This window comes from Tauraco erythrolophus, chromosome 16 (assembly GCF_009769465.1).
Source record: "Tauraco erythrolophus isolate bTauEry1 chromosome 16, bTauEry1.pri, whole genome shotgun sequence".
NCBI lineage: Eukaryota > Metazoa > Chordata > Aves > Musophagiformes > Musophagidae > Tauraco > Tauraco erythrolophus.
The window spans coordinates 7,714,638-7,729,094 of NC_141480.1; the positions used below are offsets into that span (position 1 = coordinate 7,714,638).

Sequence of the window (14,457 nt, forward strand, 5' to 3'; positions counted from 1 at the left end):
GTGGGAAGGGGATGTCCTGACCTGGGCATCTTCAGAGAGCAGCACCTCCTCGCTGTGTGGCCGTGCATCACTGTGGGTTCCAGATTGCTTAATTTAACCTTTCTTCTTGTTTGAATGGAAATGAAGTCAAACTCGTAAGCAGAGGCAGAGCTGTCAGCTCCCGAGCCTGGGGGAAGCTGTTGGGATCCCTCTGCCTCCCAGTGCCACCTCTCCCAAGCCTGAAAATCTGCTGCACAGAGCAGGACCATCTCCCAAAACCCCTACGCTGTCCTTCAAAGAGGAAAGGGTGATCCTGGCACTTGGTCCTCTGCCCTGAGGGAGTCCTCCTTAGCGCTGAAGCAGCTCAGCAAGTGACTTTGGTTCCCGAGACACAACCCAGCTTCCCATCCCAGTCCCTCCTTTGGCAGCACAGCACGGCACAGCCATGTCACCCAGCAGCTCCCGGAGGCGGTGTGGACGGCGCAGTGTCACTGCTGGTGCGGTGCCAGCTCTACCAAGCTGGGCAGAGGGTGCCCAGCTCATCGCCGAGGTCACTTTCTGGAGGGCTCGAACCACATGCAAAACCACAAAGCAACACACAGAGAAACCCCAGGGGGTGGTGGTGTCCCCTGTGGAGGGGGTGGGGGGCTCAGACGCAGCCCCGGGGGCTGCGCTCGGGCAGTGGGTGCCCGGACGGGGGCTGCTGCAGCAGGGCGGTGAGGATGCGCTGCAGCTGGGTGAGGCGGGCACGCAGGGAGGTGCTGGAGAAGAGGTTCAGCTGGTAGGACGGGTCAAGCGGCAGCATGGAGATGAGCCACCAGCACCACGTCGGGCCGTCCGCCGAAGCCTAGAGGGGAGATAGGGAGAGACCCCCACGTCAGGAACCACAAATGCGTGGCCTTTGGGCAGCGTCACTGACAGGAAAGAGTTGCTCTTGCCAGGGCAGCAATGCCAGCTTTGGCCAAGGTATTCCTCTGAACGGCCCTTTTGTCCATCCAGGCTCAAAACTGCTGGAAAAACTAACTTAATTTCCAGACAAGCATTCCCCAGGGAGCCTCCAGACACAGATGTACCCAGGAAAAAGTCTGTACTTAAGAGAAAAAGAAACATCTTGTGTGTTTCCTCGTTTAAGGCAATGCTTTTTGTGAACTCGGGCCAAATCCCGCGCGGTCCGTGACTTTTGGGGCATGTGTCTTACCATCACTCAGAGAGGCGAGGTGCAGGCCAGGCAGGCACAACCCCTGGGCAGGTTTTTGTAAACTGGCTTTTTTAAAAACTGAACCAAACTAAGAGGGAAGCGCTCGATTGAGCTGAAGGAGGATGAGTCGTTCTGTAACTCTGAGCACAGCGTTGATGCAACTGCTGGCCGGGACAGCCTGAGCCTGGGACAGGTCAGCAAGAGCATATTTGTAATGAACCAGACAGGAAAAACTCTCTTAAAGGAGTAAAAATCAAATTTGGGGATTTTTTTTTTCCTCCAGAATCTGAATTTTTCAGAGCGATTTAATAAGCAAAGTAGATCCTGCCCTCTGAGCTCCTCTCCTCGGGCCAGCTATGGCTGTCTCAAAGGAACACAATGAGAAAGGAGACCACAGACTCGCTGAGCTGTGGGGTTCATTTCCTTGCCCATTTGTTTGGGTTATTTTTCCCCAAGTGTTTTCGAATCCAGACAGTTCCGTTTCTTGGTTCTCATTTGAGAAAAAACTCCAGGAAAGCTTTGAAAACTCAGTGCTCAGTGCCCAAGAATGGTTTAAAACCATAAAGAAATTACTAAACAGTTCTAACAAACAAGCCCTACCATCTCTCTGAGTGAGAGGTACCATAACTGGTAACGGGAGTGAAAAACAGGGTTGGTTTTGCTCATCTTGGGGGTGAACCAAGGAGGGAAGCACAGGACTGACACTGCTCCAGGGGCTCTCTCTGTACATTCTCTATTTAGAGCATCTCTTCCCTCGGGGCATTACCTGGATGTCCTCTTCCTTCTCCGGCAGCGGTCCATGCTGCATGGAAAGGTGCCTGGAGGCGAGGTCCCCGTGCTCGCAGAACCGCTGCGCCAAGCGGTAGGTGTTTTCGTGCAGGCTCTGCAGCTCCTGCAGCTCCTCCCCAGCCACCTGCGCGGAGCGAAGAGGAAGGTGTCCATGGGGAAGGCTCTGTCCCACCGCAGCGGGGGGTTTCACCCCAGCCCTGCCCTCACCTTCTTGTCCTCCAGGTACTCGATGTCGGCGGTGTGGTAGCCATCCCTGTGTCCGCGGGTCAGCACCCGGAACCGTCGCGTGCCGATGGTGTCCACCAAGGACCTGCCGTCCGCCAGCAGCTCAATCTGCCGGATCTCCAGCATGCAGCCGTAGTCAGCAAAACTGAACGGAGACAGGGAGAGATAAGAGGGGCTGAGCTGGGATACTGGTGGTAAGAGAGCTGCTTCTCCTGAAGGCACCACCTCCAAAGAAGGAAAAGGCCTAGGAACAAGCTGGCTGGGAGGAGACAAATTCGGGGATTCACTCAACTCTGTTGAGTTACCACTTGCTGCCAAGAAGGCAGGGACTAGCAAGCACACTGCCTGTCCACCCTTGGATTTGCCATTCAGCAAAATGACTTAGGTCCTCACACTGCCCTGATGTCCAGCAGGACGTGAAGACACCATCCCTTGCAGAGACATCCTCCCAAAGCCCAGAAAATGTTATTTATCTCATTTCACTTGAACGAGGCTGGAACACAGGGAGGATATGTCATGTAAGTACAAGTATTTAACAGAGTACTTGGATGAGGAGCCTGGAGAATGAGCCCATCTGAGATCTGGAGGTGTCACCAGGAACATAAGGATGGCCACGTTGCACCAAACAAAAGCCCATTTAACCCAATGTCCTCTCATGGCTTGTTAAGGACAAAGTATGAGAAATATGGCAATTTTCAAGTGCTCACTAAGAGGAGCTGGAAGTCACAGCCAAGGAACCACGCAGCTCAGAGACATCCTGAGCCAGAAGCTGTTCTCAGACTGTCATATTTAACAGCCACCGCTGGCTCTACCCAGCTCCTTGCCTGGCCGGTGGTGATGCCAGGTGGCAGCGAGATCCCATTTCATTCTGCTGTGTGGGAACACACCACCTCCCTGCTGATTTTATCTGCGGGGTGCAGTGGGATAGGAAATTGCACCTGGTTCCTTCTCTCTGAACTACTTGGGATTTTAGACATTTGGGGCTGGGGCAGAGAGAGAAAAATCAGCCGGGGCAGAGGGAAGCCGCCTTGCCCAGGAGCTCACCTTTTCCCATTCTCATATACACACATGCCGAACCGCCTCGTGCCAGTCTCCTGGCACCGCCGGATCATGAGGCGGTAGCGAGGCTCAAAGACGTGCAGAGGGCAGGCGATGCCTGGGAAGGCCATTGTGCAGACGAAGATGGGGATGTTCTTGGTCAGGCTGAGGGACAGGAGGAGAGACCACTATGAAACCTCTCAGAGCAAATCCCATCCCAAGTGCTCTGCATCAGCTGCTCCCCTGAACCAGATGTGTCCTTTACCCCTAGAAGTGATGCTCCGACACAGAGCAACACCAAAGCTTCAACTTGGCTCACCAAGAGCCCAAGGACAGACTCTGCACACAAAATAGCTCCTTGCAGAGATGCTCCCTCATCCCCAGGTGCCCCATGTGGCACATCCGCACCCACCCAACACGCTTGTGACATGGTCCTAGAAGGGGGACCGACATCACTTGAGCAGAACCAAGCCAGAGCAAAGGTATGAGGTGTGGGCAGTCTCCTTGGAGCCCCTCCGGGCCCCCATGCACACATGCCCACGCTCACGCACGCACACACACTGGAGCAGGTCCCTGCTTACTTGGAGAGCTCTGCCATCTCAGCCTGGTGCAGCTCCCGGCGCTCAGCCAGCTGTGCAGGGAAGGTGGCTAGCATGATGTCCTGCAGCAGCACGGTGGGGCTGTAGCTTCCAGCCTTCAGGTACTAAAAGAAATTAGACCCAGGAATAGGCTGGAGAAGAGCAGGGGGGAGCCCTGAGCCCCTGCCAGGCTCTGAATCACGCTCACTTTTATTGGAGCTGAGGGTAATTTTAGATGAGAGGAAGTCAGGGATAAAACCAATCGGGGGATGTCGAGCCATCTAGCAGGATGGGATGTCAGCTCCACCGAGACCTCCAGACACAGCTCAGACCCAAGGCCCGTCCAATGCGGCGTCCTGTCCCTGACAGTGATGCAGTCCTTGTATGACAACCTAATTTCCTGGACGGTCTCATCTGAATCCCTTTTCATTAGAGATTAAATCAAATCTTCAGGCTAGCCTGTTTTCCATCCATTTCCATTTTTAAAGGTAATTAGCATTCACTTCTTTCTTTCTCTCTCTCTCTCTCTACCTCTCAGTCCTGTTTACGATCTCACTAAATCACCATGGCATCTTGTGGAAATGAATCTCTTGGTCTTAATTATCAACTGTCTGGTTGTTCCCGTGTGAGTGGAGCTGACACCGCTGTGCCAGGTCACTGCTAATGTAAGAACATCGCACCTCCCCACCCCACCCCTGGGCACGCTGCTGGCAGCCGGAACTGGTGCCCAGCTCTCCCTCGGGCTCCATCCCATGGGACACATGCCCTAACCTCTCTCAGGCTCTGTTTGCAGAGGGGGCAGTTGGGCCGGTGGTCCAGGCAGCGTTCGAGGCACTCCTTGCAGAAGGTGTGCCCGCACGGCGTCGTCACCGGCTCGAAGAACATCCTGTAAAGGGACCAAAGTCAATGGAGCGCAGACAGCAACGTGGGGGAAGGAGCGCAGGTAAGCCCAGCAGAGAGACACTTCACAGCACCTCTGTTCACAGGGCTGGGTGTCCTCAAAGCTGTCGCTCCCAGCCCTGGCTCAGCACCCTGCTTTGGAAACCCCAGCTGGATATGGCCCCAGGGTGCAGGGGTCCCGCAAAGCCTTCAGGGACTTGCAGAAGCCCAGGCTGGTGCTGCAAGGGTTGGTCAGGTCAGAGTAGGCAAAGCCATGGGTGAAACATCTGTCTTCCCCAAGCCTTGTGCTTGCATCTTCCTTGAACCACCTTGCAGAGAGCAAGAGATTTTTCCTTCCAGCAGGAACAAGACACTTCCCATGTCCCCTCCTACCATTTCAAGGGAAATCTGCTGCCTTCACCAGCCTTCTGCACTGAAGACAGTCATGCTGCAGGGATGTGACACCATGGAAAGCTATCTCACACTGTGTCTTTCAAGCCCTGGCAGCCCATGGCTCTGAAACTCACCTTCACTACAGCTGCACTGGCCAAGCTTTGCTCATAACTCCCGTTAGCTAAATGTAAAGATTCCTCACGGGCTTATTGCTTTCCCTAGAAATCTGGGCTCAGACAGTTGGACTTGCACAATGATGTAAGACAAGAACTGCCCAAGCCTGAGCACTGCTCCCCATCCCTGCGGAGTGCCTGCAGACCCCATCAGTACACACATGGCACCCCTGTTCCTGATAGGGCTGTGGTTCCCCAGACACCCACGGTGGTGTGTAGCCCAAAAGGCAAGAGCAGGAAGTGTCTCCTTCTCCCTGCTCCAAGAGCAGAGCTGGCAGCAAGCACTCAAGGTGCTCACAGGTAGCTCCAGGATCAGAAATGAAATGAAGGTCTTGGGAAAGCCCTGCTCAGCGCTGAGCCCTGACTCCTCCTCAGCATTATGTTTCCCTGCTCTCAGAAGAGACCTAAATTCACCTAATTCAGATCAGATGCAGCCTTGGACTTTCTCTGCCCTGTGTCATTCCATGCCGTGCCCTGACCTGGGAAAAGCTGCTGTACAGGAGACCTTGACCGTCTTGCACGTCTGGTGGTGCAACACCCAGCCCTCTGCCAGCAGCCGCTTGCACAACTGCTCGAGGTCCTGGGACATGTCAGAAAAAACAGCCTGGTTTGAGCATGTCCTGTGGCAGCACCCAGCCCTTCCCCAGCCCTGAGTCAGCAGACAGATATGGGCTCTACCCTGTCCCCTTTTCCATCTCCAGGCAAAGAGCTGGGAAATGCTCCCCTCCAGGTTTGCAATGCCCCCATTTCCCTGGGGCAACACCTTCCTGTTCCAGCCTTCTGTTACAAAGGGCAACCACTGATTTCGGTCTTTGACCCCACTGAACATCCCCACCTCCACACCGATGTCCTGAGTGATGCAACCCTGAGACAGGGTGATCTGAGCTCCTACAGCCTCACAGGGCAAAGCATACCCCTGTCCTCCCCTCTCACCCCCTCTTCTCCACTGAAATCTGTGTTCCAGCAGTACTGGGGACCGAGTTTGCTACTGAGGTGTGAAGAAAGATCCACATCTGGAAAGAAAACCCAGCAGGCGCTAATTTTTCATCCGAAAAGCTCTCCCATCGGGGAACTCACCGGATGCAGAGGGAACACTCCAAGTCAGCTACGCTCAGCAGCTCCCTGAGGCACAGCTGGGTACACTTTGCTGCTGCTTCCTCTTTGTTATCTAGTGGCAAAAGAGAAGGAAAGAGAAGAACATCCCCATTTCAAGACTGAAAATTAATCTTTGCTTTCTGACCTTGTTCTGAGGTGTAAGTAGTTAATCGCTACACAAAGTGCTTTGAAGGTTAAAACAAAATCACTAGAAAATGCGACACAAACTCCCCCTACTACTCCATCCATGTTCATCCATAGCTTTTCCATAAGCGAGTCCCATGGTACCTCACAGAGGAAGGTGGTATCTCTCTACATCCTTTTGCAGGCAGGGAAACTGAGGCACTGGGAGGTGATGGAGGTGATCTGGTGATCTCCCAGATGGATGATCTCCCAGATGGAGGTCTCTGGAGACCTGCCCCAAGGCGTCATCACTGCTTTACACAAATCCACATACGTGGAAGACATCTGGCTGGATGCTGATGCCAAGTTAATGCCAATGGAGGTGTCGCTTCCCCCAGTGCATGACACGCCGTGACTCTCGCACGGGAATTTAAGTTCTGATCTGAAACCTATGGGAACCCAAAGAAGCTTTTACCAAGTCAGACTCAAAGTTTTGGTGTACGTTCACCACTCAACACAAGAAGATCAGATGCTCCTCACACACGTAAGAAGCAGCAAATGTGCCAGCCAAAGCTGCCCCAGGATCTCTGCTCACTGAGCTGGCACTCAAAGTAAACACCAAGTTTTCAGTGCCAAAATGGACTTTAAACAAGTATTTTGCATGAGATGAGATTTTGGTACCTTTCCCAACACTCACCTACTGACCACTGGTCCTGCTTTTCTGCTGAAGTCTCCGGTTCCTGCTGTCGCCCCGGCTGGGACAGGGTGGCTGTCTTCTGGCCGTGCTCAGACTCAGCATCCCCTCTGCCATCCGCTGGCTCTGCCTCCTGATCCTAGACACAGGAAAGACAAAATTGAGCCCAAAACCTTTTCTCCCTTTGAACGCACAGCCCTATCCGCCATACTGAGCCCAGCGGCACCAAGAGGTTTTCTGGTGTGTTGCTGTGTATTAATGTCTGGCATCTGCGGGACAGCAGGAGAGCGTGGCCTTCAGACGTCCCAGCTCATCTCATGGTTAAGACATGGGTTTAGTCTGTCCAGATGTACCACCCGGCATTTGGCTGCATCTGAGCCCATTTTCTCTGATTTCCCCCTTTCCAAATCTGCCAAATTCATCTATAGAAGGTAAAGAGCAAAAGATGAGCTTTCCTTAATAGGTGCTAATGGTCTGAATTGTTCTCAAACATGGGTTTTGGATGAAAAAACCAAAACATTTAAATTGGTGTTTTGGGTTTTTTTTCTGAGTGTAGTGTGACTTGGGTGTTTTAAACACAATGACAGTCAGAACCAGAAGTACTGCAGAATAAAACTGGGACAGGAATGGAAGACAGACTTCCCCAGTCCCCACAGCATCAGTTCCAATGGTGTCTTTCTCTCCCACCCTTCGCTACCTGCAGCTTCCCATCCCAGCACACAACCATGTGCATGTGGCTATGGTCCTGCACAGCCTCCCCTTATCACATCTCTGCTGCCATCATGGGAAAATCCCAATTTGGGATGTCCCAGAGGGACATTAAGTCCCACTGCAGTCTCAGATCATTGCAGGTTCTCTCACCTGAGCTTGCACAGAAGAGGATGGGAGTGCATGGCTCCCTCCATTGACCTGGGTACCAGTCGAGCCCTGGTGAGCATCATCTGGACATCCAGCAGCCGTGCATGGCTGAGAAGCATCCTCCTGTGTGCGGATCTGCAAGGAGAAAGTGAGGCTCAGCGGGTGCTGGGAGAAGGCAGCAGGAGGCAGGTGGGCTGCCAGGCTCCCTCCTTGCCCAAAGCCGCCTCCTGCTCACGGCAGGGCACCTTGGTGTTACTTGTTTCAGCACTGACTGAGCTCTCTGTCAAACAAATGCCTTAGCAGAGCATAAGGAAGAAAGCAGCATGAGGCTGAACAAAATGGTGTATTTTAAGGGCTGGGAGCCATGGTACGGCCCACACACCTTCTCCATCTCTCTCCGAGCAGGCTGGAAATGGGGACTGAGTGTCAGGCAGTGTTCCCATGCCAGCAGGGCTTCGGCTCTCTGTCCCATCTCCAGAAGCACCTTCCCTTTCCTGAAGAAGCCCTGCAGAGCAGAAAAACCTGCAATGACTATGAGACAGTGACCAGCTGAGCATGTGCCTCTTCAGCGCCCATGCAAGCCCCGAGGAAATCTCCCTCCAGCCTCCTGTCTGCACCATCCCAGGACGTAACCCGGACACATCGTGGCTCCCATGCTCAGACTCATCCTTTTTGCCCACCAGGTGCACCCACAGCCAGGTTCCCATAAAACAGGACTCTCCCAAAACGCAGCAGTTGCAAAAGCCAAGCAAACAAACCCTACAGAGACCTAGAGAAGGAGTCAAGGGCTTCTGCCTTTGAAGCTGCAAAACTATTGCCAACACCTGCTTCACAAATCCTGAGCTCCCAGGGCTGATTTCTCCAAGGGCAGCTCAGCCTCCAGCCAACACTTCCCCAAGCCTGGAGCTGTGATGCTGCACCCCAGCACGGCTACATGCCCTCACCGCCTGCACGCCAGCCAGGTCAGACTCTGTGCTGGACCTCTCCTGTTAGCGTAACGCAGCGCTTGCAGCCTGGATTTGCAACAGGTCTGGCAAGTGTATTTCTGAGCAGGATGAATCCAATGGCCAGGAGAACTCAGGAAAGGGGGAAACTCCTCCCATACAGTGAGATTTGGCTCCAAGTGCAGCCGGCTGATGGGACTCCCCTCTGCTCACCTCGTGCTGTCCAGGCTCAGCCCTGCACACGGCGTCCAGGTCCTCCAGTGCCCGCGCGTGCTGCCCCAGCGCCATGAATGCCTCTGCCCGGCACAGCCGCAGGGAGCTGGTGTCCGGGGCTAGAAAGAGAAACATCGTCACTCATTTGATGAGTGCACGGTGAGGCAACGGGGCTGGATGAGGTTGGGGAGATGCCACTGCGGTGGGACAGCCCCTGCGCCACTGCCTCGCGCTGAGCACAGCCAGCTCCTGCGCTCCTCTTTGGCAGGAGTAACTGGCCTCGTAAATCTCTGCAAGGAAGTTATTTCCCCTAAACATCTAGTTTTAAACTCTTTGAGGCTGTTCCCTTTGGTTTTTCCCATCTCCCCTGAACGCCCCCAGCCAAGGGGCCCCACTGCTGCCTTGAGTCTCAGCCACGCTGGGATCTGGGCTCTCGTCCATCCTTTTGGGATGCAGCAAAAAGGCTGTACCGTACACATAGCCCCAACAGGGGCTGTTGCCACGGGAGGCTCTGCGATGTGATTCACCCAGCAGAGCCACAATAACGCGTTACCAAACAAGCCTGCAGCTACAGAGACCTGAATTCCCCAAACACCAGGGTGTCTCCCAGACCCACCTGGCTGCCACCGCTCTCCTGAGGCAGAGGAGAAACCAGGGGGGTGCAAGGATCTGCCTCCACCACGTGACTCAGGGCTTCCAAGTATGAGAAAAGGCTGAGATTTCCCAAAACAGAGGCAGCGAACTGAGCATTCAGTTCCTCGTCAGCAAGATATGACTGATGGGATTTCAGGGGGGCTGTGGGGCACAGCTCCCGCAGGCGCTGCTGGCCATGACACCCAAACACCACGATGATGGGTGACTCACACACTCCTGCCTGCTCCTAAATAACCGGCAGTGAGACCCTCTTGTCTCCTGCCTCAGGGAAACCTCATAAAGACCTTCTTTTCTACCAGCACTTCCAGTAAGGGAATCGAGGTGAGGGATGTCAGGGAGTATGAGTGAGCAGCACCCCAAAAGCCCACACAGTGCGGCTCACGGAGTCACCAGGTGTGGTTACGTTTGTGGGTTAGAACTGTGAAGGATTCCCAGACCCACCCCGTTATATCACAGCTTGCCACAGAGGTGACCTACATCCCATGGCACTGACGGCTTCCCAGCCAAGGCAACAGGTCCATGCACCCAGCCCTGTGTCTCACCCCCCGTGGGGACCATCACCAGCAGGATGCTGGTTCCAAGGCCAAACCTGCATCATAAATTAGGCACCATTTGCAGGCCCTGGTGCTGCGTTTACTGTGGCAAAGAAGGGCTGGCAGCATCGCCTTGCTGAAGGGCCAGCAGCTCTCTCTGGGGCAAGCCAGGTCCTGGGGGCTGAGCAGCAGCCAACCTGCGGTCATTGGGAGACATCGCTGCTGATGATGTCTCCTGCCCTCCCAGCCCCAGCAGCCTTTCCTCCTGCCCCGGTTCAAACACGGTGCTGATGCAGCTCTGCCAGCGAACTGCAGCTCTGGACATGGTTTTATCATGGAGGAGGAAGCTCTGCCATGGCTATTGTCTCCTTTTGTCCCCATGCCCAGTGCAGAGCACAGGGAGACCTTGCTCTCTGCCTGGGGCTCAAGGTGCCACCGCATCCCAGCTGCTCCTGCACCAAGGCTGCACTGGCCATGCTGAGCTATGCAGGAGAGCAACACCTGATCCCTCAGAGCTTGTTTGCATTTATAATGTTAGCCAGGACCTTGGAGTTTAAGTCAGGAAACATGGGAACTTGCTGCTCGGTACTCCATCTCGCAAGCATGCATCCAGGGACGAAAGATTCCAGCCCCTAATGACAGGTAGAGATAACAAATGGGTGCAAAGTCTAGAGGCTTATTTTACATGTGGGCAAACTGAACATTTGCATAGCCTAACCATAAAGCAACCGATTTGGTGAAAACAAGACGTGTAAAATGGGGCTATAAATTCTGCATTTCTCTTCTGCTGCAGCTATTTTTGATCTATGATATCATTAGACATTAGGGATGGAAGCCAGCTGGCAGCCCCGGCGGCCGACGAGTGACTGATAGTGCTCCCCAGCCTCACGGCTCCAGCCGTGTCGGGAGGCCTCCCGTGTTACACATTACAGCACTTTTTTTTTTTTGTTCACTTAGAAAAACAGAAAGAGTTGACAATTTATTTTTTCTCCCAAGCAAAGAGAGCTGCTCTCCAGGCTGGGCTGGGCAGGACACTGCAAACTGGTCCACAGCATGACACTGAACCACAAAAAAACCCCAATCTCGTGGGTCAAACATTTATCAGTGGTTATGTTTGAAAGTGAAGGGGAGCCCGTAAGAAGTTGTGCAGCCTGGAAGCAATCTGCAGGCAGTGGGAGCTGGAAGACACGTCCCAAAAGCACCACCCACGTGGCTGAGCCTGACCCGCAAGAGCAGGTTTACGGGAGCTGCGGCTGCGATTGCGATTTCCTCGTCACCCTAAGCTGGACTTCCCCTGTCCTTCAGGGAATGGGGTGTGCAGGGAAGACCAAGGACAGAGCTTGCAAGTTTCCTCTTTATACTAACGGAGGCTTTTTTAAAAGAGATATATAATCACCTACCCCAATCAGACAAAAACCTGGCAATAAGGAAAACAGTAGCAGAGAACCGTGCACTTGCGTTTGTGTTGAGGGACGGATGCACGGGATATGAGACAGACACCTCGGGAGGTTTCATAAAGGGACCTGCTTTCTGCTGCCAACACCAGGATCGGCTGGCCCGCTTGGCTCTTTGGTTCCAGGCATACCCTGAACCTCTGGCAGTTGTCTCTCAGCAGGCGATGAATAAGCGTCTGCGCCGCAGGAGGAGAGCTGACTGCTGTCATAGAAACGCCGGTGGAGAAAGGACCTTCTGCCTCCGCCGTCCCAACCCCCTGCTCCAGACACATTGTATAACCCGTTTTGTTTAAGCATTACTCTCCAAGAAATCCACTTACAGCCACACATTAAAGCAGATCAATCCCCCTGGGCCCGATCCTGACTCTGCAGGCAAATGTCTTGCCAGAGTTGGTTGCAAAAGGAGGCTGAGGACACACACACACAACACCCTGCCCAGTGCCATGGAGCTGGCACACAAGCTCAGCCAAGTCTGTGTCCTGGCCAGGCTCCGGGGGCAAGGACACATCTGTCCCAGACTGGAAAAGTCCCATCTACTTTACATAATGGTCATCCCGCCACCCTGGCAAATATTGCCAGGCAGCGAGATGCAAGAAGCTGTTTGCAGCCCTCTCCTCCCTGGCCACTTGCTAACGCCAGAAGCATGTGGCCAGTGGGGCACAGTTCGTGTGCACTGCCCTGCCCACAGCCCTGGCAGCCAGGATGAGCAGCAGGGCTTACCTGTCCACCCATCCCCTCCCATCACCCCAGGACACCTGCAGACATGGGAGAAATGCCCAGCAGCTGGATGCTCCCTCCCCATCCCCACCAGTCGTGCCTTTCCAACACTTCCCAGGCCTCCCAGCTCTGGACCATGAAGGCTCGGAGGGCATAGTGGTGCTGGGACAAAGTGACCCACATTGGTACCCACCTGCTCCAACAGCACAGTCTGCGCATCCTCATCTCAGCTGCAGGGCTGGGCCCTGGCCCCCAGCATCCGCACCTCCCAATCCGCCCCGCCAGCCCCTCGGGCCCGGTAGTGCTTACCCAGCTCGACCCCTTTCTGAGCCATCCTCAGCGCTTCCTGCACGTCCCCACGGGTGACACAGTCCCGGACCCGTGCCACCAGCCATGCCAGCCGGCTCTCCCGCTCCACGCATTTCTCCAGGAGGCCACAGAGCACCACGTTGCACCTCGCCGCCCCGACGCCCAGCAACTTCAGCCTCTCCTGGCACAGGGGGCAGCGGGAAGAGACGGCCCCCCCGAGGCACGGCTTGCAGAAAGAGTGACCGCAGGACACCGTCACCGGCTCCCAAAAGAGGAGGAGGCAGGAGGGGCAGCGCAGCATGTCCAAGTCCCCGCTCCCGGGGCCGAGGGGCTGCCCGGCGGGGCTCCCCCCGCGGGGTGAGGAGGACGGGCTGGGGGGGCCGCGGCTCATGGCAGCAGTTGCAGCCGACGAGGGGGAGCTGCCCCTACCGCCGGCGGTGCCCGCACACCCCGGCCGGCTCCCCGCGCATTGCCCCGCTCCGCTCCGCCCGGCTCAGCCCATCCTCCCCGCGGCTCCCGCCCCGCCCGGCCCGGCGGAGGCTGCGGCTCCCGGCACGGCGCGTCCCGGCACGGCCCGTCCCGCCGAGGCAAGACCCCCGCCCCGAGCCGAACCAGCTGGACACGCCGGTGGGGGAGCTGCCGGGGCCGCCATTGGCCGCCGCCGCCGCCGCCGCCGCGCTGCGCCGCCCCTCCCCGCCCCGCCGCGTTTCGTAACGGAGCCGCCGCTACCGGAGGCGCCGCGGAGCGGGGTCGGGCGGGGGGCGGCCCCGGGCGGGCAGCGGGCGGGATGCGAGGAGGAGTCGGGGGGGCGTGTGCCCCGGTGCGAGGTCGGGCACGGGCTGCCAAGCAGCTTCCCCGGGGCGTTGGGGGGCTCCGGTGCCGATGCCCCGGAGCTGGGGCGCAGGGGTGTTGGGGGGCTCCGGAGCAGCCGGGGTACAGGGTACATTGGGTGCTCGGGAGCATCCCAGGGCTGGGGTGCCTGAGGGAGCTGAGGCTCTCCAGAGCAGGGCTGGGTGCAGGTTGTTGCAGTGCTCCAGAGCAGGTGGGGCTGGGGAGGCTGGGATGCACCAAGTGCCTTTGCAGACCCCACCATGCAGACCCATCACAGCAGGATGTTTTGGGGGAAAGGAGTGTCCCTCCAATGTAGATGGCAAACTTCATCTCCCTCAAATGCTCTACTTATCCAGGACTGAACAAGTTCAGACCCTGTATGGGGATGGTCCCTTTCCCACTCACGGACCCCCAGGATGGGCTCTGTGTCACATGGGAGATGCATCCCACTGCCATACAGCCATACAGAAAGGGGCCTGCAGCTCTTGCATAGCAGGTGCTGGGAAAAACAGCTGATATCTGGCAGCTCTGGAGCTTAGTAGATCAGACTTTATATAATAATGATGCACATTCCCCAAGGGCTCTTTTGTGTTGTCCCCAAAACCAAACCGAACCCATGCACACACTGTAAGGGATGCCAGGGAGGGAGGTCACCAGTAGGACATGAGTGCTGGTGAAACCCATGCCCCACTAAGGGAGTAGCTGGTGGAGGTTTGGGCTGTGGAACAGGTTTTGTTTCAAAATCTACTGTGATTACATGAAACAGCTCACGAGTGGCTT

General features: G+C 55.7%; 1 protein-coding gene across 2 annotated transcripts; it reads right to left on the reverse strand.

Annotated features, from left to right (window-relative positions):
* Nucleotides 1-628: 628 nt before the first annotated feature.
* On the reverse strand, nt 629-13,237 carry LOC104374628 (LON peptidase N-terminal domain and RING finger protein 1). Of its 2 annotated transcripts, none has more exons than XM_086621688.1 (12): nt 12,847-13,237; nt 9,180-9,298; nt 8,405-8,527; nt 8,026-8,157; nt 7,168-7,303; nt 6,330-6,420; nt 4,579-4,693; nt 3,811-3,932; nt 3,236-3,394; nt 2,174-2,336; nt 1,944-2,090; nt 629-826 (listed from the first exon to the last, which is right to left on the reverse strand). In XM_086621688.1, exons 1-12 carry the CDS (start codon nt 13,235-13,237, stop codon nt 629-631), a joined length of 1,896 nt encoding a protein of 631 aa, XP_086477814.1. The 2 variants fall into 2 exon arrangements, with proteins under 2 accessions (XP_086477814.1, XP_086477813.1); XM_086621687.1 differs by having other exon boundaries at nt 7,162-7,303.
* Nucleotides 13,238-14,457: the final 1,220 nt, after the last annotated feature.